This window comes from Dreissena polymorpha, chromosome 2 (assembly GCF_020536995.1).
Source record: "Dreissena polymorpha isolate Duluth1 chromosome 2, UMN_Dpol_1.0, whole genome shotgun sequence".
In the NCBI taxonomy this organism is placed as follows: domain Eukaryota; kingdom Metazoa; phylum Mollusca; class Bivalvia; order Myida; family Dreissenidae; genus Dreissena; species Dreissena polymorpha.
Genome location: NC_068356.1, coordinates 9,595,992 through 9,620,678, shown reverse-complemented (window position 1 = coordinate 9,620,678; position 24,687 = coordinate 9,595,992). Strand labels below are relative to the sequence as shown.

At 32.8% G+C, this 24,687-nt stretch overlaps 1 protein-coding gene across 3 annotated transcripts in view; it reads left to right on the top strand.

The window, feature by feature from the left end:
• Positions 1-19,299, top strand: part of LOC127865824 (uncharacterized) — a 116,701-nt gene extending 97,402 nt beyond the window's left edge. For all 3 annotated transcript variants that reach the window (XM_052405843.1, XM_052405845.1, XM_052405844.1), the window contains exons 28-42: positions 503-640; positions 1,051-1,151; positions 2,354-2,442; positions 2,875-3,026; positions 3,303-3,473; positions 4,491-4,582; positions 6,730-6,824; positions 8,865-9,028; positions 9,919-10,080; positions 10,863-11,015; positions 11,473-11,613; positions 12,218-12,302; positions 13,350-13,493; positions 15,229-15,736; positions 16,316-19,299. In XM_052405843.1, coding sequence (XP_052261803.1) covers positions 503-640; positions 1,051-1,151; positions 2,354-2,442; positions 2,875-3,026; positions 3,303-3,473; positions 4,491-4,582; positions 6,730-6,824; positions 8,865-9,028; positions 9,919-10,080; positions 10,863-11,015; positions 11,473-11,613; positions 12,218-12,302; positions 13,350-13,493; positions 15,229-15,736; positions 16,316-16,426 — 2,306 coding nt within the window. In that variant the 3' untranslated portion in view covers positions 16,427-19,299. The remainder of the gene's footprint in view (positions 1-502; positions 641-1,050; positions 1,152-2,353; positions 2,443-2,874; positions 3,027-3,302; positions 3,474-4,490; positions 4,583-6,729; positions 6,825-8,864; positions 9,029-9,918; positions 10,081-10,862; positions 11,016-11,472; positions 11,614-12,217; positions 12,303-13,349; positions 13,494-15,228; positions 15,737-16,315) is intronic.
• Positions 19,300-24,687: the final 5,388 nt, after the last annotated feature.

The window sequence follows — 24,687 nt, the reverse complement described above, 5'->3', positions numbered from 1 at the left end:
GATAACTACAATAAACATATGTATATCTAGTTAACATATGTATCGGACAATATATTACCATATTACAATAACATAATTGTCAATTATATGAGCAGGTGCATGTTGATACATGAACAATCTATATTCCATGTGTAAGTTTAAAAAAATATTTTGAAAGGTTAACAGTGTTGCATATAACGTTGCATGAAATGTGTTTCAACTTTATGTCATTTTCAAGTGATATTTATAACATTTGCATTCTTTAAAAAGGACATTGTATTCGTGTGCCCACGATTCTGGTTGGTCTTCCAAAATTAATATTTATTTTGAAGAACTTGAATATGTTTTAATTATACAAACCATGTATGACTTATACGGTAGGACGTTTTTAATTATCGATTTGACATTTCGAACTTATTTTCACAAAATAAATCACTCTTTCAAAGCATGTTAATATATCTGCAAGGGGAAGGAACTATCGACAATCCTGTTTCATGTAATTGAATTATCTGTATTCTTATAGATATTGACGAATGCAACAAAACCGAAGATTTTCAATGTATCAACGGTTTTTGTAATAACACTGACGGACACTGGGATTGTGTGTGCGACGTGTCTAAACGCGCACATGTCGTCAACGAGAGTTACATTGAATGCCGGGGTAAGAAGACATAACAATTTTGTTCCATTCGTTCCATTGCTGAAACGAAACAATATTCACGAATCATTTAAGGCAAACATTACGTGTACTCGAAATGGTATTGTCCTTACGAATTGTAATTGTTTGTTTGATAATTTATTTTAACATAGGCTGATTATTTATTTGATACATAGAAACAAGAATTTCAACTCTGACAGACATTAACTAAACAACTATCCTGCTTTCTAAAAATCGATGTAGCTATTATACTAACAATAGTCATTGATTCAATATTACCTTACTCTTAAGTTTGATACAGTTATATTAATATTTAAGATTTATTTTACCAAACACTTATGATATGTCCATTTCCTACCAAATTATCACCTTGTCTGTTTATAATCAGTTACTAAGAGCCATTATTTTTCCAGACGTATTCCAGTATCTGGTTCAATTCGAAGTACGGATTCTCTATGACCCGTACAAGTCAGCTAAATCTGAAGAGTACATTCAATCAAGCCTTATTAAAATGGTAATCATAGATGTATTATTTAACTATTAACTAATTGAGAAGTTAATTTTAAAAACACATTCAACATTATTATTATTGCGTCATGTTTGTCCCTAATATACAAGATCACGACAGATATGGTTGTTACATGTCTACCCAGATCCTCGACTTATTCCTTCCTTTTAAAGTGTCACTTCAAACACTAAATTTATGGACACCATAAGCCATATTTCATTTCATGTCGCCTGCTTATACCATTGATATATATAATAAATGTACCTCAGTAAATTCCGTTAATATAATAAATCCATGAATTTTTCATTATTTTTTTTTTAATTTACTTTGTCAGAAAATAATAGCTAGAGCAAATAATAATTATTTTATATTAGGTTTTAGCGATAAATTGTACGCAGCGTTGTAAAGTGTGTACTCATGTTAAGTGCATTAAATAACGAGAAAATATCTCGACAAATTGCAATATTGTCACCAAACTGTAGGTTAAGGCAGTGTTTTTATTTCACTATAGAAAAACACTACTGCGAGCTATATTTTTAGAACGAAGCATTCCTTATGGTGAATTTTTACTCACTAGCTTGAATAAGTTCTAGGGTTGGGACGTCAGTAACAAGGTATCGTACCTTTTGTAAACAATTATGATATTCCCAACCCGTATGTTTGCATCCTTGATATTTCTATGACAGTGTCGTTTTTGTACGATAATACATTAGTTATTCGTGTCTTTCAATGACAATATAAGTGTAATCATGACGTAAAGTCTTGACAATAGTTTATTTATAAGTATGTTAGGTACTAAATCTATATTCATGACACGTGGCTTTAACTAAACTGTAACTTCTAAATTAAACACATCCACTGTTACTTTAACAGTTGACTTTACATATCCTAAACATGAAATTGTGCTCAAATTTATTTGGAGTTAAAGTTCCCGCTGCATATAAGTATCGAAAAAAACATCTTAGAAATCTACGCTGGAAATGAAGACGTGCATGCTTATGAACTTCGCTCCTAATTTGTAATTAAATTGTAGCATAAATTGAGCATCTAATAAATACAGAGGTAATTCAAAATCTTGTACATTTCGTCCTGCATCATCCTTTTATCATTACAAAATACTTTCAATTTCTAAGAGAAAAGGGTTGTGAAAGATATAAACTTTTGAAATTGTGACGCTGAATGCGCATCTATAGCAAACTCTTCTCCAGCTTTCAGATATCGTGAATGGTTCCATGAATGGCAGTGTATTATTCCCCGTAGAAATAATACCAGAAAGATACCACTATTTAGAGGATAGGTAATTACTTTTTATAGACATTCTTTCCTTATTAAGTACAAGGAAACTTAAAAGAAAGATGTAAAATATCAACTATGGTTTCGTTTGTTATGCTCTGAAAACAGTAAAACATCAACAGTAGAATTAGAAAATAACTGTTTCTTAATTTTGAATGTTAACCTTTCGTGTGTTTTTCGAAGAATGCCTTATTTGTAAATTTAATCTTAAAAAACATTGAAGTTTTCGTTTGTCAGTTATTGTGATATTGTCCTAATTTTATTTTTGCATATTCATGTGGTTGTTTTTTTTTCTTGGATTTATTGAATTTCATTTTTATTGATGATACTTTTGAAACTATTGTTGCTTTTCGTTGGTTTTCAGTAATGTTAATGCAGCGTACATGTGCAGCTATTACTATGTTTTGTTCGCCTAATATAAAGCTTATTTTTGCAGAAAGGATACTATTTCAGTTACCGTCAACGTCATAACTATCAAAAGTTACGACGCAGGCTTTTTAAAAAATAATTTCGAAGCCAGTCTCAATAAGTCTGCTCTTTTAACCACGCCATCTGGGATTTCAGGAGTTGTGTCATTAAAGAAAGAAGGTAAATGACTCACAGCATACCATGATAAGGAAAATAACAAAAGTGGTTAAGTTTTAGTTTTAGCCTTTTTATTTAAGATCAAATGATAGTATCGAAATCCCTAAGGCGTATTTAAACGCTATCGGGTCCTTGATGAGTTTCCTAGTATCGCAAATATTGAATAGTATAAAGCAGGGAATTCAAATAATTCAACGTTCAAACAATATTTTATTTCATTAAAAATACTCTCTTTCTAACAAAGCATGTCTTTGTTTATCTTGTTTCGTAATTTTACAGGAGCTCCCGCTGATCTGTGTACACTTGGGATTTTAAAGAATAATTGCGATCCCAACTCTACGAAATGTAAACAAAACAACGACACTGTTAAATGCCAGTGTCTAGGAGGGTTTGAAAACCGAACGAATATTGAAGGCGTTGTAAAGTGCTATCAAAGAAAAGACCCAAAAGGTAACCAAATCCTCTTAAAGATTTCATTTAACTTAAAACACAACGATAAGATTTTTGTCAGACTTGCTGCATATTGATTTCGTAAAAAGATATCAAAAATATCAAAATACTTATATTTTTATTGCACCGCCATATTTCATTTTCCCGCATCCGTTTTTTAAGCAGAGATGGGTTTTTGTTTCTATTCATTTGGTAAAGTCTGCTTATTTTACGGCATGGACTGATTATGGAATGTAAAAAAGTTAATATAACAAAATGGCAGCAAATGATATGCTGAATGCGTTTGTCAGCAGTGTCTGACAAATAAGACACGATACTTTTTTAATTCCGCGCTTTGCGATCTCATCTTATTAAATCAATTATTGAATAAATATAGTTTTTAATTTTTAACGCTCGCTCTAGTATTTGGGTGCCAAATTCTGTCAGAAAACTGATTTATTTGTTATAGCCTGGCATCAAAAACAAATGTTACCATAGACTCATGAAACAACCTGAATAGCTATGCACACATACACAGGCTGTTGGCGATTATGTAGATTGTACAAATTAAATTGTTATGGCATACGTCATTACGTATGATATCATTACCAATTACGTATGCTAATATTATTTAACTAATGAAGCGTTCTACAAATGCGTGCATACTAAATAACGAAGAGAAACACTTTTAAGATATGGTATAATAAACATAGTTCGCCACATTATGGGAGTTTTGGTTTGTACATGCATAGTTTGTTAAGCTTTTAGAATGGATTGAGGTTTTAATGGATTATAACTGAATTGTTGAATGTCAGCAAATATTATGCTATTTAACATGTATACAACTTTATCATTTTTTTTATTTGTTCAATTGTAAATTATTGCCATTGTTACTACTAAACATTATATAGATATATAAGATAGAACATATAGATAGAGATAATTATACTCCAGTTGCATCACCTGAAATCCCTAATGTCGAGGTAAATGACGTATAAAAAGTTATGCCACCGTTTATGTGATTGGCTCTGTTTTTAGGTGATTATTCGTATCTTGTTTCGGCCTATATTACCACAAACAATACCAGCAATATCAGCAGTTATGAGTTTGAGATAGCGGTACAACTGCAGGTAAATAGTGTTTTCTACATTTTATGCTTTAATTTGTTTCACCTTGAAATCTAGGTACATCTGTGGGTTAAATATCGCAAAATTACATTTGAATAGAAAAGAGCCAATAAAGGGGACAACCTTTCCAAAGTTTACCACGAACACCTTCAAACGCCAATGTAATTAACGGACACCTTACTGAAACATATCAGTAAAAGCAAGGGATACAAACGAAACGGTTACCGTACTTGAACGTACGCAAACCCGCGAAAACCAATGAAAACCTATGTAGTGACTGGTGATATAAACAGTAAAATAAGAAACATGCTGAAAACTATTTGCACAATTTCTATGTGTGTTGGTAATCCAATATCGGGTTTCGTCGGTTTTTGTTATCGGAAGAAGGTTTAAGACTGTTTCTGTAGGTTTCCACAATTAAGTAGAGGTATTTTAGCGGTTGTCTCGTTAAAGAGGTATTGGTACGTTTTAATTGCTATCGATATCTAAACGAGATAAAAGTAACAGAAAACGTCTCGAATAAATTCATTGACATCTGGCCTGAACGATGATCCCTCCACCCACTTAGTAACGTGGCTTATTTGTTAGAAACCTTAGACAATCTAACACCAAAGTGGCTTCTTTGCTTTTACTTGCTTATGGATTATGAAACTATCCGGATGATTTTATTGACTTTTTCACCCCCTATAACACTGGTTAAAGGGGTTTGTGTCATTTATTTATTATGCAAATGCAAAAAGAAAATTAGTTTATACAGAACATTAGCTATGTATAACGGGTATTTCGGCACTTTAAACACGCTTCCAAACACTTGCGCGCTTACCGAAATCTAAACTGTTGCTACATGTAATGGAGGTATTAGATAAAAATAGTTATACATTAACACCTTTACGATGGTATTTATCCATGTTTTTATGAAAAAAAAGAAACATGTTGTCCACATGTATTTGACTGGAACAGCGCTTTAAAACTGGACTTTCGCTTATGTTTTACACGCTTTCTGACGCCAAGCCGGTACCGAAATTACCAATGTTATTACGTATAAGAGTGATATTTATAATATTAAACATTTCGTTTGGGACATTTATCAATCATTATTATTAATAGTTAAGAACAACAAATAAGTGGCATCGATACGTTTTTATTAAAATAGTTACATAAAATAGTTTTCACTTGTTTCTGACATGAAAATCGATGTATATCGCTGATTGCGTTAAATTTCGCAAATACCAGTACTTCCTATTTTATTTTACAAATACACGTGATTCAATGCCTACTTAATATTGCTTATATCACATTTTCAGTTTCTGAAATAAATTATATTGTATAAGGGGAACAAAATAAAACGAAACTCGATGAATGCATGAGAGAGATTTTTTATTTCAAGCTGTTTCATTATATACGGATATGACGTCGTGCATTTCTGGCGCCATTTGCCTGTACATGATGACGGCGGACTACTTCACAGATCCCAGCGGCAGGAAGTACAGCGTGAGGAACTATGAGGATTGCAAATCACCCAATGTTGTGTACGCGGTCAACTGTCGTCGCTGTCGCAGGTACGTGTCTGTGGGAGAGACCGGCGGACCAGCGACATCTGTTGAATCTGTTACGTATTCGCACACAGCACAGTTTCCCGGTAACTGAACATGTGTCTATACAGACCGACACTCCATAGATGATTTCTAAATAATGGGACTTAAAAAACTCCGCGGGTCGCATGAGTACGACAAGACCATGGAGCAAATGTGGAAGGCAAAACTAAGAACATACCGACCATAGGGCATCAACGTACAGGAATAAACATTCATGAAAAGGCGCGAAAACGACCTTGACGCCGGAAATGCACGACGTCATATCCGTATATGAAGAAACATCTTAAAATATAAAAAAATTGTCGCCGATGAAGACCGTGAGGTCGAAAGCTTCGGCATAAAATAAATACAGCGTTTTTGTTGAAATAATACAAGGCTTATAGAGACTCTGATATATATATATATATATATATATATATATATATATATATATATATATATATATATATATATATATATATATTTCTATACATTTGTGCTTAGGTAGCTTATTTATTATATATGGAGATATTTAAACTTCACGAGTTTGATACGATATGTTTCAAATTGTTGCAGTTAATGGCAGTATACTCAAAAATGTTCCCGGAACAAAACGTCTGGGTGGAAATACTTTCGATAAATGGACCACACATAACCAGTTTAAGACACAGGTAATTACTGTTGCTTTTTTAAGTTGTATTAATTAAGAAATAGTAAACTCCACTGAGGGCCGTAGGCTGAGGTCCATTTACAGTTTGTGGCTGCCTGGCTGGTCACTATAATGCCATTGGGACCAAAGTGGAGTTTACTATTTCTTATATTACACCGAAGAGTTTCCCCTTTACCATTGTACAGTGTTGTACGATTGTTTATGGTTAAAAAGAGATAAACTGAAGAATTTCGCAGGAATAATGACGTCATTTCGTTTAAAAATGACGTCATTTCACAGTAAAACAGTGCAAATTCAGTGGTGTGTAACCCCGAACGGTCCATATACAAAAAATAGTGACCGGTCCATATACTATTAGGTTCCTCTATTGCATTTTACAGACTGAAACCGGTCATATAGATATAGAAGGACCAATATCTCTGAGGTGTAATATTATTAGTTAAATATACCGCGCTGACTAGCTCATGTGGTACAGCGCTGGATTACAACGCGGGTTTATTTCCCGGCCCGGCATCATAACTTGTAGATGAATCGGTTAAGGAATCCTTTCTACGGCGTTTCCCCTATTCATGTAATTCAAGTACGGCCTTTGTCAGTTATTCTCATAAGCATTCGCTCTTTGTACTGGTAAACCAGCTATCCCAGGAAAAGTTCGAGTTGGTTAACTGATCATCGTGATTCGATTAAATTGGGAAGCTAGCGTAACTTCTCTGTCGGCCTGTCCCCAATTGATCATGTTTGCCAGGACTATTTATCGTTTATCGGCAGTCACTAGCCGGAATTCAATAAGTTAAACATAGTATTGGAAACTTCATTTCTAAAATGTATGAATACAACAACTGGCCAGAATATACTGACTATTACAGATTGCTGACATTTTTATCGGAACTATTACTCGTTTGTAAATGTCTCGAGGTCTGTGTGGCATTGTGTATTAGACGTTCGCCTAGCGACCGGGAGGTCATGGGTTCGATCCCCTCTTTTGAAGCGTTCTTTAAATCTTTCACCTAGTACTGATTTCATCTAGTCGATTGGCTCGAAACGTTTCAATAAGAATCGGGTTTTCGGTGAAATCGAGAAAACTTAATAGGTTTGAATTCAATCAAATGCCCGGATTCCAAGGAACTCATCATCGGTTTTTAATTACGATGATAAGATCTGTAGTTTATTTATATAATTTATAGTGATTGATTTTATTGAAATATTTTAACTCAAGTTAACGTCTGTTGCTGCAATAAGTATAATATTAAACGATATAAATAAGGCGACTTATAATTTTAACTAGTGCGGACATATTATGCAAATACAAGAGTGAAATTATACCCATTCATTTTCTTAGGTACGCTACATATCTGTTGAAAAAAGCTCTTAGAATATGTAGTTGTTTTCAGTCGTTAATACATTGGTCATTCTAATTTTAATCCCAAACTGAACAATGCTCATACATGAACATTTATAAGTATAAAAATTAGGAACGTATTTATCAATATTTCTTTCATATTTAATTAAATTATTTAACGTTTTTTCTGTCAAAAAGAGAATATTATGTTAATGATAGCAGCTGAATGAAAACTGCATGTAATTTATATCGCTATTATTTTCAAAGAAAAGCGAGGATTTCAATAACCAGCAAAAATGGATTAACTTGTTCGATTAGCTCTTCCTAGAGCAACAAATAGAGCGTAAACAAGACATTACTGTATGGTAATTTTTTTGTCAACATGGAATATATAAAAATCGTCAACATAACCTACTTGATTATTATATATTTATTATTTTTTATTCATATTTATATATAAATGCTGTCAAATATATTGCATTTTTAATTTGGAACGATTTCTTTTCCTTAATCTTTAAACTAAAAGGTATTTGCTGAAAGTTAGTGTTTGTTTTTAGAAAGATAACAAATAAAAGTATTAAAATTAAAAATAAACATTAAAATAATTTATATCGAGTAAAAGGAATTTCAATAATGATAATCACGTCCCCCATAAGTGTTGTATATGTGTTTATCACGTGCATATATGTGCAATTATTTTAGACGATCGGATCCGCCCAATAATATCAAAGTTTCCGTTGAGCACATTCTTCATAAAAGCATACCAGAAAACAAAACAACATGGGATTCGAAAGTTGAGACGTTTAAAAATATAACAAGAAACCAAACCAGTGATGCTGGCTTCGAGCCAATTTCTGCTTTTCCAGGTATGAATATAAATATTTTAAACAGTATGTTCATTATAAATGCTGTCAAAATGTTACCCGCAATGTTATGTTCATTTCATTTTTATACAGAACATATATGTTTACTTCCCCATTTTGCATCTACAATTTTGTATAAGACACGGCATTTTGTGAACAGTTATCAATCTATATTTGTGTACACGCTATAAATGATACAGTGTAGATTGTTATTACTACTTTTGATTTCATATCCATGCCTTTCAAATGAGCAATACAAATGACGTCTCACTGATATATAAGCAGAGAAATAAAGTTATCGACATGTTACTTGATACAACAATAGAAGCTCTAAATGTTATATCAATTCCGTTGCTTGACTTCTTTTTATTTAAGTAATGCGTCTGATGTTTTTCCTCTTAAAGGCGGTTAATTGCGATGTCAATGTTATTCAAGCTGACGAAAAATATTATATTCCGATTTTTAGTTTATTTGCTTTGTGATATATTTGAAAATCGTGTTAATTGTAAATTTAGTCCGCAATGATAATAGTTGTTATGCATTGAAATTACATAAGAAATGCAATAGAATCTAATGCGCTCAGGCTGGACTTTTTAAAAACTAACTTGGAAACTGTCAGAATATTTACTTGTTCTTATTAGTGTATTATACACTAGAAAAATATTGACATCGATACTAATTATCATGTTAACTAAAAATGACATTTTCCTTACGAACACACATTAAAGGCATGGAACAAGTAAGGTGGAAACATTTAGTATCAAAACAATATACCCTAAAAACATGATGATTGTGTTTATTGTGTGAAAATATTAAAAACGTTACTGTAGGAATATGTGTGTAGTTATTCAATAATTTGCAGCTAACTAAATGCATGTTTAACTTTATTGTAGAGCTTCCACTATGCAATGTTTCTAAGATGTGCAACACTAGATCAACTAAATGCAATGACGTATCGGGTCACATTCAATGCGAATGTCTGCCGGAATTTGTCAATAACACGTTAGTTATAGAAAACGGAACCTTGAATAAGCATTACGAGTGCTATAAAGCAGGTAAATTTGATATATTTATAGAAATATATGTATAACCAAATGTGTATTACCGGTATGTGTTATTTCCAATTGCATTGTTTTTCGACGCAACAACACTCAACTTAAATTGTGCTTTATGTTAAAGCCACACACCTTGAAATGAAATACATGTTAATCAAAACATATAGATGCAATTTGAAAGTGTGCAAAATTTCATAAAATCAATAGCCTAGTTAGGAAGCAATTTATTTAATTTTTTGGAAATTTAATACCGAAACAAGGATTTCTATACGTATACGTCCATTTCGACAAACGCGATTATTTTTAAGTTTTAATGCGCAAAAAACACGGATTTCTACCTTGTAACAACCAGATATATTCTTTTTGACATAGATACAATTAAATATATAGCCTAGTTAGCAAGTAATTTGTTATTTTTCAAACGGTACCGCTATTAAAACCGAAAGAATGATTTCTGGACGTATATGTCCATTTCAACAAACGCGATTATTTTTTTAGTTTTCAAGCGCAAAAAGACGGATTTTTACATTGTAACCACCATATATATTCTAATTGGCATTTATAAAATATGTTTCTTATTTATACTTTAATTTACTTTCATTTCAAGGTGTGTGTCTTTAAACAATTTAACTGATTCAACTTAGACTGAAATAGACACGGATATACCTAAACAATCCGTTTCTCTTGGAAAATCAAATAACGTCCTATTGTCAAACTCATTTGTATGAATACCAACGTGAACGTCAGTATGACATTAAAATGATTTTATTGTGTCTTTGCAGACGATGAACCGATATTTACGTCAGTCCAAACGACGTCACCAACGACGTCAACGTTGTCAACTTCAGTAATTAGTGCCAGTTATACAGATAATACGCATTCCAAATATAGCGTTATAAGTGTTACCGATACTTCACCACCAGCGACAGCGTCGGGTACGTATTGATTATAAACCGTCCCTTAATAAGTTAATTGTATTCTTGAAACATTAATATTGACCCGCGATTAATAAAGGTTTTTCTGCATATGCATTACCTATAAATAAGAACTGCAAACAAAACAAACTGTGTCTGCTCCTTAAAGTGTGTATTTAAAAAGTAATTTATTTATTATATATATATTAATATATATTATTGTTTGTTGAATGTGGCTAGTAAAACACGCTTGTACTAATCACAATACACATAATACAGACTTATAAAGGATACATATCAGAATTGTTAATTTGAACTGTGTCAGATAGATAAATAAAAGGAAGTCAATAGTTAACGATTTTATAGTGTGGAACGTGACTTGTAAGGAATCCGTTAACAGCACACATGAAAGTGAATCAAAGTAAGGTGTTATGATATTAATGTAACAATAACACCAAATAAACTAAAATCATTACAGCAAGTGCAAGTTATACTCTTAAAACGGAACCAAGTGTACAGACCATTGGAGGCCAGACATCCACATCTTCTGCCGGGGCAACACATTCAACAACAACCGAGATAGACGTCGATGTTAAAAATAACGACAACTCCAACGCATGTAAGAAATTAATTTAAGTTGTCGCTGTTTGGTAAGGCATTATTATTTCAACTTCGTTTGATTTTATTTACTAGTGTTATGATGAAATAAAAAGTTTAAATTAACACGGATCTGCCACAACATGTTGTACTTAGAATGCTTACTGTAAAACACATTTTATTTTTCATTTTTATTTGTGTTTAAATGTCATCCTTGTACAAAACACACTGGCCGAATAAAGCATTTTAAATTAAAAAAATCTGAATAACAACAAAAAAGTGGAATACAAATTCCTTTGTCAACATTTAAACAAGGATCGTTCGGGAGCTGAGCCATTAAGGCATAAGGGCGTTTCAATCTATTTTAATGTATGATTATACATAAATACACAGATATGTTTTATCGTTTTGCATAGTATGGATTGTTATTTCTCTTGTTTCAAAATAATGTATACTTTAAAGCAATAGTAACTGAGTAAATTATTTTGCCGCTGCGAGATTCGTGTAGAACAAATGTCATACCGTAGAACTTTTAAAGTTAAACATACGAACGAATTAAGAACATCTTATGAATAAGAATATCTTAGCAACCCCGATTGTGTTATCTAATATAAATATTTTTCCAGCTAGCCACACCGCTTTAATTGCAACAGGCGCAAGTCTTGGCAGCGTCGTCCTCATATTGGCGATCGTCGTGATTGTTGTGTGCAGGTATGTTGCAAACAAATTTAATTTATTTTTTAACCAATGAAATACACCGGTAGCTTGTTATGTAAAGGCGTTAGGTTGTTTTCCTCACCGTGTTTACACAAAGTACACCAAAGACTTTTTCAGATAACATTTTAATTTGGAATTGAAAAATCAGCCGATTGTGACCTTTTATGCGATGTGACGAGAACCAGTCAGCGGATAGCAAAGAAACGTCAGACTGGATATAATTTTAATGAGATTGGTTTTGAAACCTGTAAGCATTACGTACACGCTGACATTATATCAAATATTCCTGCTTTGGTGTTGCACATATTTATGACAAGATTAATGTAAATGTTTTACCAAATTAAAATATATTTAAAAAAAACACATTTTCATTGGAACGGCACAAAAAATCTTGTTTACCGTTGTTGTCAGGAAAATATCGGTTAGCCATATTATGCTAATAAGATGTTTTAAAAACGGTCGTTTTTGTTGAGTGACGCTTTATTGTTCAGATCTCACAACAAAATACATGTTTACTAAATTGTTAACCTATACGATATGTTATTCTTTAATTAAAAAACAAACGAATCACGAATGTTAGATAGTAGCAATACGTTTCGCCGAATTAAAGATAATTACCAAAGTCAATTTAACTTGTATTTTGATGAAAAAAAGTAATTTGGATACTTGTTTGATACAAACACAAAACGCTTGTACCGCACACGTAATTCGCATGTGCCGATTGAATACAATAGATTTTTTATAAAGAAAACTGTTGTATGCTTTGCTTTGCTAATGAATTGATTGTGCGGTCCTATAATAAAGGTTTCGCAGCAAAACGTTGCAAGTAACGAAGATGATAATAACCTTGAATGAGTTCGATAAACACATTCCCTTTACATGTGTAATTATTATGCAACATAAAATGTATTGCTTCTTTTCATTTGTACAATTTACGCAAAACGAAAGCACATGCTGATGAATGAATATTGAATTTCAGAGGTATTTTCTTAAACGTGTATTTTTGTTTCGGAATTCATGAAAGATGTTCCTCCACGTCAGGTTACGGAGTAAGAAGGCACAAGATACAGAACGGATAAAACTGAGGGAGCTAGAGAAGGAGCGCAGGAACGGTTTCGATAACTCTCTGTTGGGCAGGAACTACCTTCGCTCGGATTCAAAGCAGAACTCCATGAATGATTTAAGGTAAGGTGATTGGTTTATAAGAGAATGTATTAATGATGTTAATTCACTTTTCGAGACTGTTAGTTTCATGAATGATTCAAGATAATTCCGCGGATGAGTTAAAGTAAAGTCAACGAATTACTTCAGGTAAATTCAACGAATAATTTAAGTTTACATGAATGATTAATGTTGTTTATGTTGATTCAATTAATAAATACTGTTGAACGCTATCAAAAATAAAAGGTGCATTAAATGTATGATTCAAGATAACGTCCATAAATGATATAGATAATTAAACAACTGTCTAATTTCACAAAATATTTAAGTAAATTATAAGATTTAATTAAACATATTTATTCATTTAATTCAATTAGATATCTTTCGTAGGAATGATGGAGATAAAACTCCAGTTAATATTTTAGTAACACTCCACGAACGAATTTGTAGAAATTAGACGAATATTGAAACTTTAAGGTAGGTCATGAAAAAATAAGCATGAAAGTCCTCCTTAGATTATAGATGTATTTTATGATCGTTAGGAAAATATCATTCTGTAATTGTTCTACGGTTAATCAACGAATGATTTAATGCTTATTACGCAGTTGGTGTTAGGAAATGGGCGCTTTTATATGACATGATACAAATAAACGGAGTAGATGATATTGGTAAATGATTTAAGGTAATTGGTCAAAATCTTCATTTTGGTTAATGTTCATGAGCCAAAATTCTTTAGAGACTAGTGCAATGTAAAAACACTGGAATGTTAGAAGTAATATTTTACTTATGATTGATTTATTTGTGTTTCAACACTAGTTCCGATCAAAGACATCCGTAGAAATATACGTTATATAGTTACTACTTTCTGTGATTGTCTTGAGTAACTTACATTTATTATGTTGGATATTTACTGTGTATTGCTCTATGAATTATTTCTTTATGATTGGTTTTGTCTTTTGTGTTGTAAACGTCGAGTTGGCAATCACCGTAAATAATTAAACTACAGTATCGATTACGATATCTCTGTAAACCTTGTTTATTTTGAGATATTTAAAATAGAATCGTTCATGGCGTGGAACAAATGACAGCTTTAAAAAACGCATTGCATAGATTAACAATTAAAAAATATAACAAACGTAATTTAAAGCAATCTTTACAACATTCTTATATTTATTTAAAACAAATATGGCACGCAATACATACACATGTTAATTATGACTTCACATGATAATCTGTTTAGGTTGTGTGTCTTTTATACGTATAATATAATAGCGAATTAATGCTTCTTTAAAGGCATACATATAACAAAGATTTTTTTTTACAATTATCGCGTCGAATCGCTGCGTGTATTGCGTAAAGTGACGACGGGACACAATTTCAGTAGCCGCTTTATAAATGCATCAGAACTTTACGCTGTAAATTTTCTGGAATATACTATTATATTTATATGATGCAAAAAAACAACAAGTATTACAATGCATTATAAAATCAAACCGAATATGTCGATAATTAAATTATACGTAAAACGCATTTTTGCATACATGTGATGTCAATATTAGATTGTGTTTCTGCTTGCAAATAAAATAACTGTCATGAAATGGAAATTATATCATTGAAATAATGTTTTAACTAAGAAAGAAAATTTCGTTCGTTTCAGTGATAAACGAAAATGAATATTTAGTTTGCAAGAAATAAAATTACTCATCTAAAAAGTTGTCATTCTGTTAATTATTGTGCGCAATATTCCTATATACTTAAGAGAACCAGACCGGGAAACAGACCGTGACGATAGGCGGAATTCCTACTATGGTGGCCCATTCAAGCCGATCGAACCAACTCACACAAGACCGTTCAAATCGGCCGAACCCGAGCCGATCTGGGACCGTAACGGCCATGTGCCAGGTTTAAAAGGTCGCACTGGCTCCCTGCCTGATATAAACGGCCATGTAGACATGAGAATGGCACCGGAAACCAGGAGAATGTCGCAGCCGAGAAATTCCGATCCGCTTTACTCGTCTCCGAGAAAGGATAAAGATCCGACACCAACGCAGAAACCCGTTGATAATTACAGACAAAACATGGTTCGAGTGTTTCCTGAATCTGGTGAGCGATTGCCGAGAGTAAAAACCAATCAATTCCCGCGAAAAAATGCAAACGGACGGATTTCTTCGGAACCCGATTACTGTGACGACCCGCCACTGTCACCAAAGCCTGATTATAATGGAAGACCACGTGACCGTGCGGATGCATCACGCGACAGTGGTTTGGTAAGAAATTTGTTTAGCTAGTCAACACCAGTTGTAAACTCTAGTTTAAAATTAACAAATATTTAAGTATTTCTCTTATTACGTTATTAACAACTAATTTCAGCAGCCTTATGTATTACCTCATGATGAATGGTTAAGTGTTTTACCCATATTTTTGTAATTTATAGATACATTAATTATTAGAATACAAATTAATTCAGTCATTGAGTCATTTTAAATTTACAAATGGAAGTATTGTTATTCCACTGCAAACCATTAATGAATGTCTCCAAAATAAATCTTAATATATGTGTACGCTGTAATTCCGTTTAAACGTATTCTAAGTCGAATCTTTGTGCTAAAATCTTAAGATCGCGTAGACGTTATAGAGTCCGAAGCCTTTGTAGAAACATCAGTGTTTGTCTTCGGTGGGGGTCATGGGAATGATATAATGGTGGGTATCGGACGTGGGCTACCTACGTAACTAGGAGAACACCGTATGTTCATCCTATTTAAATCAACATTAATTTTATTTTCAATAATAACCATACATAAAGAATTATTTGTAAATGATATTAAATAAAAGACATTATATTTTAGAATGGCTTTTCGCGCAGCAGCGGAAGTCCAGAAGTTCAAAGGTCACGTGAGAGCTTTGGTTACGGAAGTTTAGGGCGTGGTCGATACCGCATGGAAGATACACCTTTTTGAGCATGTATTCATCACATGACGTCAACCCACTTGAACATGTTTATTTTTTATCATTATTTTCCGTTTTGAAGAAACATACACTTTGCCGTATATAAAGGGACTCTTAAGTTAGTATCTTCTGCTTATGCAACTGGTGTTTCACTTTGTTTATATAAGAAAGCTTTCAGTGGACAAGTATCAAAGCAATGAAAGCAATCAATACGGACAGGACGCTGAAAGTCCAAACATCTTTAACGGTACATCTAGTTTTAAACCAAAAAGCTACGCTGCTGGAGAGTCCTTATTAGATACTAGTTTTCTTCGTTGAAATGGGTAATTAGCGTTTTCCAATTATATAAAACATGTATATCTTAACCTTATCATTAGCATTAGTAGTATTACCATTTTGAACGGATAAGGGCTTCATCAGGTTTAATGTTTGCGGTTCATATACCTTTTCTAGGATTACGTGATATGAATGTAATCATTTACAAAAGAGACACTGTTACATACCGTCTGCCCATTAAATCACGGAGGTCATCGAAAGAGTTATCAATATAACATAACATTACGTTTGAGTAAATGGAAAGTGTGTGCAGTCTACTGAGCAAAGACTCGAAACGAATACAATGAATTATAAATGATACAAGTCGATAAATCCGCACTTAAACATTTTGTAATTTAATTTATATATAATCAACAAATGCGTTAAAATATTACCATTGCTGACAGGTCAGTTATACATTTTGTTGAAATTATTTCGTAATTGTCACTTTTGCCTGAAAAGTCAATTAATATTTGTTTATGATTCATGCAATAACGACATTATAGTGTACTTTGGATTGTTTTACCATTGTTTGGGGGTATTATCGAATAATCTTCTGCTAACAAACCCAATAATAAGTGTACAATATATTAGATAGAGTTAAACTAATTTAAATGTTAAAGTTATTAAATGGACTGACACATTTTGCATATTTATGAAATGACACAGATGATGTAAATACAATTATTCTTGCAAAAGAGTTATACTAAGTGAAAATACAATCATTGACAAGAGGATTTACTACTAACGCAGCATCAGTTATTGCATTCTTACCACAACTATAAAAGCCAGATGCGGATCCAGGATTTCTGGTTAGGGGGGCGGGATATTGAAAGATTTGCTGGGGGCCCCTGGTGGGTGCAGGGCAAAGGTCTGCTAGGCGGTACAGGGGGGGGGGGGCGAAGATCCCCGGAAGCTCCATGATTAAAGTGATTTTGAAGGCTTTGACAACCTTTTCTCGAAAATGCAGCGAAAAGAGAATCAATGTGCAAATAGAGGGATACATCAGAATCGCAAAGTTCTTGAAAACCCGGGCAACAGAAAGTCTAAAATTAAGACATTAAGCGATTGTTTGTGATCAGTGGAAAATGTTGTGTACGAAAAAGAAGAAAAATGTTTGAGCAGGTGGTTTACATCAATTTAAGTGTGAAACATAAAATAAATTGACTTTAATTTGAATATTTTAGGGGGGGGGGGGCGCCGCGTCCGCCCTCCTTGGATCCGCCTATGAAAGCCATCGTTAAATCATTACACTTTGGTTTTCTTTGTTTTTAACGTTGATTTGTACAATAGTATCACAGTAGTTAGTTTTATGCTTTATTAGCTATATGTATATATTCTGGACTGCTTTCATAGAGGGACGTGTTAACATATTTCCGTTATTTTGAAAAATCTCATTTAATTGTGTTTACTATATGTAATAGTTCAAAATAATGTTGCTTTTTGCGATTTGAAGTTTTATATGGAAATATCAGTGATTTGAAAAAATAATGCACTGCTTCAACCGGAAATTAAAAGTGAACATTATCCATAATTTACTGTGAAAGGACGACCTTTTTTGGACGTCATTAATTATACGGATCTCTCCAGTTTCCTCTACTGAATGTTAATAAACGGCAAACGACATTAAATAAACAATTTATGAGTGCGTTCATTTTGGTGGAACGTCGATTTGAATTCACTCGTGATCAAAAAATTATGGCGTGGCAGAAAGATTATTTTCTTTGATCACTCATGCATTAAAATCGATAATCTGCCGATATACAAATATATATATAAGAGCAGAACAACTTACATTCACCATGATTCGAACTAAAGACCTTTGGAGGCAAACGCTAACTTTTTAACACTGGATCACTCAGGCCTTTGATACCAACAGACAATTTAAACGCTTGTAAGTAATGCGTTTATTTGTGAACTTATCAACGAAACGCATTATATAAGCTTTTTTCAAATTTCAATTAATGATTATCAAAATCGATCGATGTTATTTACAATTATCGGATTGTATACTGTTATCGTGCTTGTATGAATATATTGCTAACATTCATTGATTAATCTATTAGTTTTAATTTGAAAATTATCACGTTGCAAAATTGTGAACAAGTCCCTTTAATATAGTATTCGTACCAACTACACTGCATATCCCAGTAGAAATGTACGTCGTAGTGTGTGCATATACTGTGTTTTATTTTGTCATATTTGATGTGTATATTAATGTTAACCTCAACTGTATAACTCCATTTAACACTCGCAATTGTTTGCATTGAGTTGCTGATTCAGCGACAGTCACTCCTACTTTGTATATTTATAATTGGCTATGTTTTCAATGACGTTGAATGCTGGGCATTAATAGCATACTACAATTTAATGTCGTATAAGTCTGTTGTCCGAAGTGTATTTCGCTTCATGATCATTAAAATATTGGTTTAAAATTTGTTGCTGTTAATATAGCAATCATGTTTTCGATAATGGATAGAACCAATCTAAGTAACCACTTTAACAATATGTTTCACAAGTGTGTTTAATAAATAAACTAAATGCTGACATTAAACTGTTCTGCGCTGTACTTAGTGTGTACTTAATTTGAATTTTCACCGAAAGTGACTTTTTATTACAAAGTCACGAAGAAAAAAAGGCTGGGATACCTATCCCCATACATGTTGTGACCGGGCCGAGCTTCGAGCCACGTATGTGTAGTCAAGCGCCGTACCTACAGAGCGAGCTGTCCCGATAAAAGACGCCGGTTGATCATGTTATTAGCTTGTGTACCTATTTAATGATACAACTTTGTACCAGAAAAACACATTTATCAATAACAATATTTCTTTAAAAAAAGCCCATCACTTTTAAATCATACTCTAAAGAGCTCAAAAAGCACCTGCATTTTTGAGCTCTTTTTCAAATCTATGTTCAGCGCTACAGTTGGAACTCAAGAGAATAGCGCAGCAATTGCCTGCTCCAATCCCGCCACGCCCTCTGTTTTATAATATCAAAATGTAATTGAGCATATTTTATTTCAAGCTACAAAAATATATTTTCACCATGTAATCAGTTTATGTATTGCAAAAAATAAAAACACATGTCACAGGGATAATACATGTATGACTGGGCGCCATCGATCTTTGAACAATTGATTTCAAAAACGTGATGGCCCGTCAAGCTTACAAGCACACTTGGTAAAATGGTTCTAAGAATTTTGTAGAAATTGTTCGGAAGCAATTTTCATCGGTGGTCATCGTGTTTTCCTGTAAAGGGGCCAGCAATTGTGATGATCATATATAAGCGTTCTCTAGATATTGTGCGAAAACCAATTTATGATACACACTCCTTTGGCCTTTACCTTTGACATGTTGACCTCAAAATCGATAAGCCTTCTCATTTTGGGAACCTACCTATTGATCGATTAACACGTGCAAAGCAATATACATTTGTACTCCTATTATAGAATGAGAATCGAAACAAAAGCTCAAATATCATTCAAACGTTTGTCTCAAACATTGGAGACAAATGCATTTATTAAACTATGATAAAGTAAATTCATCATGATTTGTTCTATTAACCCATATGACCAAGCAACACCTTTCATGTCCTTAAAAAAGTATTTAACGTTAAATAAATGCAGTTTTGACCGTTTCCTTTGCAAAGGATGAGTCCTGACCTGACCTTTTCTGACATCATTTGTGGTACTGACCGGATCCTTGGGGATAATTGGGTGCTTGGCAATGCCTTAGCAGACTTGCTCCTTTGTAATGAATCGGTAACGTTTACTGAAACTACCGTGTTTTTTACGAAGTTAGGTACTGTCTGGCAATTATTGGTTCCTTATCGGGTACTGGTTCCATGAAAATATATGTGCCCTGTTTAACAACAGGTCCTTGTTACTCGCTGGATTCTTATAAATAATGGATTCCTAATATGAATGTATTCATGACCTGTTTTCAGAAAATGACGAATCTTTTATTATTGCCCCAGTTATTGAGTACTACGGCTTGATTTTTTGCAATTGTATTGATTTTGGCTTTCTGGTTCTTAGTAATAAATGCAGCGTTTGTAGCAACGACTAGGTACCTGGTTTATACTGGCTTACTAGGTGAGAATCGGTTTGCTGTATATCTTAAATGCAGATTAAATGTAGTAAACGAATAAGTAAGTAAACCTGGTTTCTGGAATAGTCATTCTGTTTTAAGAACGATTCGCTTAAGACGCTAATTTCATTGATTCGCTTTACTATTTTAATAAGGATGGTGTACACAATAATATGCTACTTTTATGTATGTTATACATTTAGGCTACATTTTTATGTAAGCTTGTAACACATTTCTTAAGAATAGTTGTGTACTTTTGATTGCTATTTGAAACAATTCGTTGAATTAATATCCCCCGCCAAATACATTTACGAATGAGTGCAAATCCCTTAATATACGGTTAAGTCATAAAAATAATAAAATAAAATAAGTTTAGTGCAATTTTTTTTACGCATTGCGAATCTCCTCATTTACATCTACACACCCATTAAGTTTCATGTTGGAATATTGTAGCGTATTTGAGATTAAGCATGGCATTGCTTTGCATTGATTTCTACACAACATTGACGTTAAAATGTTGTATCGTATCTGATATCTGAAAATGTTGTATCGCTCTGGAACGTTCCATCATAGCAAAAACAAACAAGGGCAAAAACGTTTATTTTTGAAAGTAAACACAAAGCCTTCTTGTTAAAAATAAAAATTGAAAAAGGTATTTCGCTTGATCGAATTATTTTGGTTGATGTTGGCTGTGTTTTGAAGTTCACAAGAAAAAAAATCGTGATTATTTATATAGATACACACATTTCGTATAAACTACTTGAGTAAATCAATGTAAAAGAATAGTCAAATCTTAAAAACAGAGTTAAATAGTTTGGTGCTCATAATAAATGATTGATTAGACTGCAAATTAGATGAATAAAATTGATATAACAAAAGCTTGCCTGAAACATGAATCTGAGACAATTTCTTTCCGTCAAAATTCTGTGCTTCGCCATTCTTAGCCATGCATATCAGACAAGCGAGTTTTTGCAAGATTTTCAGTTGCACCGGGTTGCCTGTAGACAACAGTTAGAAAGCATCAATATTTGGATGTTTTGTTATGTTTAACAATATGTAATTTCCATCGTGTATAGCAGAACGCTCTTCTGGCATTGTTATATTTTAAAGAGTATACGATTTTGTCAAATATTTATGAATTTATATAAAATGTGTACAAAACTTATTATGAATATATTCCAATTAAAATTAAAATACAAGTTAAGAAGAACATGTGTCGAAAGATGCGAAATAAGACAGTTATATAATTTTTAAATCGAAAATGTATGTACATTCCATTTCGCCAGCATGTAAATCATGCATGTACGATGTGAATTTAAAATAAGTTTAACGGTTAATTTAAATTCCTGCAACGATATATATTCATACGACACACGAACACTAACTCTGATCCTAATAAAAAGACGAATGCCTCGGTTATTGTAGGAAAATATTTACGAAATATCTTCGTCACAATCGGCTCGGGCGCTAATTTGCCTTTGCTGCATTTTATGAAATTCGTCTTAAATGTATAATTTCTCGTGCCTATTTTGTGATATTGTGACATATTTTATCAATATATTACAATTTAACACATAAAAAATAGTATAATCTCGCTTTAAGATATTTGCTTTTGTTGTTCCCCGTTTACATTACACAGCAAACACGAAAAAACTGTCACAATAACTATTAACTAGTACACGTATTTAAAATGAGCTTATACAACCAGTGATCTTCAAGACTTGTACAAATCATCATTGTTGAATAAATATGCGTCTTGTCATTGTTTGTTTTCCATGCCGATTTCGTCACCGTCAGAATGCAAACTTGTGGAATAAGGCTTGAAAAATTCTTTGAAATAAAGTTCAGTGTGTTTTTAAGTCAGTTTCAATGTATGGCAATGTGGCATTAAGTATTACCTGTATTGCGCCTTGCGTGAATATACGTCGATGTGTAAATGTCCTGAGAGCAATTCGAGCTCGCGATCTTCCATCTCCAACACCTGGTACACAGTTGCAAGGTACGTCCGCAGACGACTCGAGGATATCAAATCAGGGTGTTGGCAAACTGCTTCATGAGCTAATGGATTCACAGCATACCAAGCGTTCGTATGCGAGTCCAATTGGTCGGAGCAGGCAAAAACAAACATGTTGTTTGCACGGATACCACAATTCATATTTGTATCTTTTAAGGTGTCGATTGCAGTCACCATGTCTTGCATCAGCAAAATCGGATACAGTTTGTTAAGCCTACAAAGAGTCAACACTAGCTGAAGCCTTAAATAAAATACAATCGTGTGCTTCAATGCTTAAATGGTTGTTCATTTCGTATGTAGTACAGTTTTTACGTAATCTAAAGGTCGTAAAAGAGAAATATCATTGTCAGAAACTAACTCATCATACAATACTAATATTTGATAAAAGGTTTCATATTGCAAGTTTAAGCATAATTTATGCTCGTACTTAACGAAACATGCAAACATTGAATGAACACATTTTAATATTATTTTAACAAAACAAAACAGGGGGGGCCTTCTTTAGATCTTCCTCAAAGAATGAAAGTACTAGTGCTTCCCTGAAAACGGACTCGAGAACGTTTAAATAAACCTCAAGCGTTCGATATAATTGAGTTAAATACATAAGTTAAGAGTAAAAACGACACAAAGTGTCGATCTGATAGTAGTCAAAATTATGATGATTGCGTTCACGTGTAAACATGAGACATTCCTATGATCGTGTATAATTGTGTGAAGTCGGATGAATAAATACATCTATGGTAGCAAGATAAAACATTTCAAGAATTTAACATAATCCCGTTACTTTCAAAATTATTGTTTTTAAGTTTATGTTTGAAAAATTATATCGATATCTATTGATATCAAAACTAATCCACTTCATATTGATATCTATTGATATTTGAACAAATAAACTTAAACTGTTAAAACTAGTTAAATCTGAATAATTGTTTATAGTTACACCTAAGACAATGTTTTTAAAACAAACTTATTCTTTAAATGGTTTGTTTGACTTCAAAATAGTTGATATCGACAGATAATCTTGTTCGATCTGAATGTGACGACATAAATAGAAACATTCGGGACTGTATGTAAGAAAGAAAATAACTTAAAGCATCGGGAATATGAACCTATTTTTTAAATAGCCGTAAATATGGAATGACATCACATCCATACTACATGTTAAATCTTTACCGTTAAGTACAACGCAACCTAATTACTTTAAAGAATGTTTAAAGTATCTTTTAGAACTCATTAAGAATTAGATGCCGGTTGCCTTATGTTTCCAGAGAGCTGTCAAGACTGGCACAAAAGTGTATGAACATTCAGTTTTCTGTAAAGACTGATTTATTAAAATGTAATATAACACGATTAAAATGTGTGTACACAACTCTGTTACTCAAGTTACTCATCCGTCGTTAATGAAGCCAGTGCACACCAGTGAACATTGAAGTGACCTCATTATAAAGAACAATAGTTAGGAAATATTATGACTCATACATCAATCTAAAATAAGATTATACAAACATTAATGACAAATCAAATTAAGAGAAAGTATTGCTTTGAGAGTTGCAATGAGGAAAACAAGTATTTATGCAAGTACTGTGTTGTACTAATTAAGCAAAACTTGTTCACAGATTGTAAAAATGACAATTTTCCAAATTTTGACACAATTTCCAACATTACGTGCAAATTAAAGTTTGTCAGAGCTTGGTGGGATTTGTCAGGAAATATATATTACCATCGGTAAATTAACAGATATATCATGCCTAACACTCCAGATGGTTTTTTAAGTGTCTTTTAGAACTCATTAAGAATAAGATGCCGGTTGCCTTATGTTTCCAGAAAGTTGTCAAGAGGTTCATTTTGCATTTTG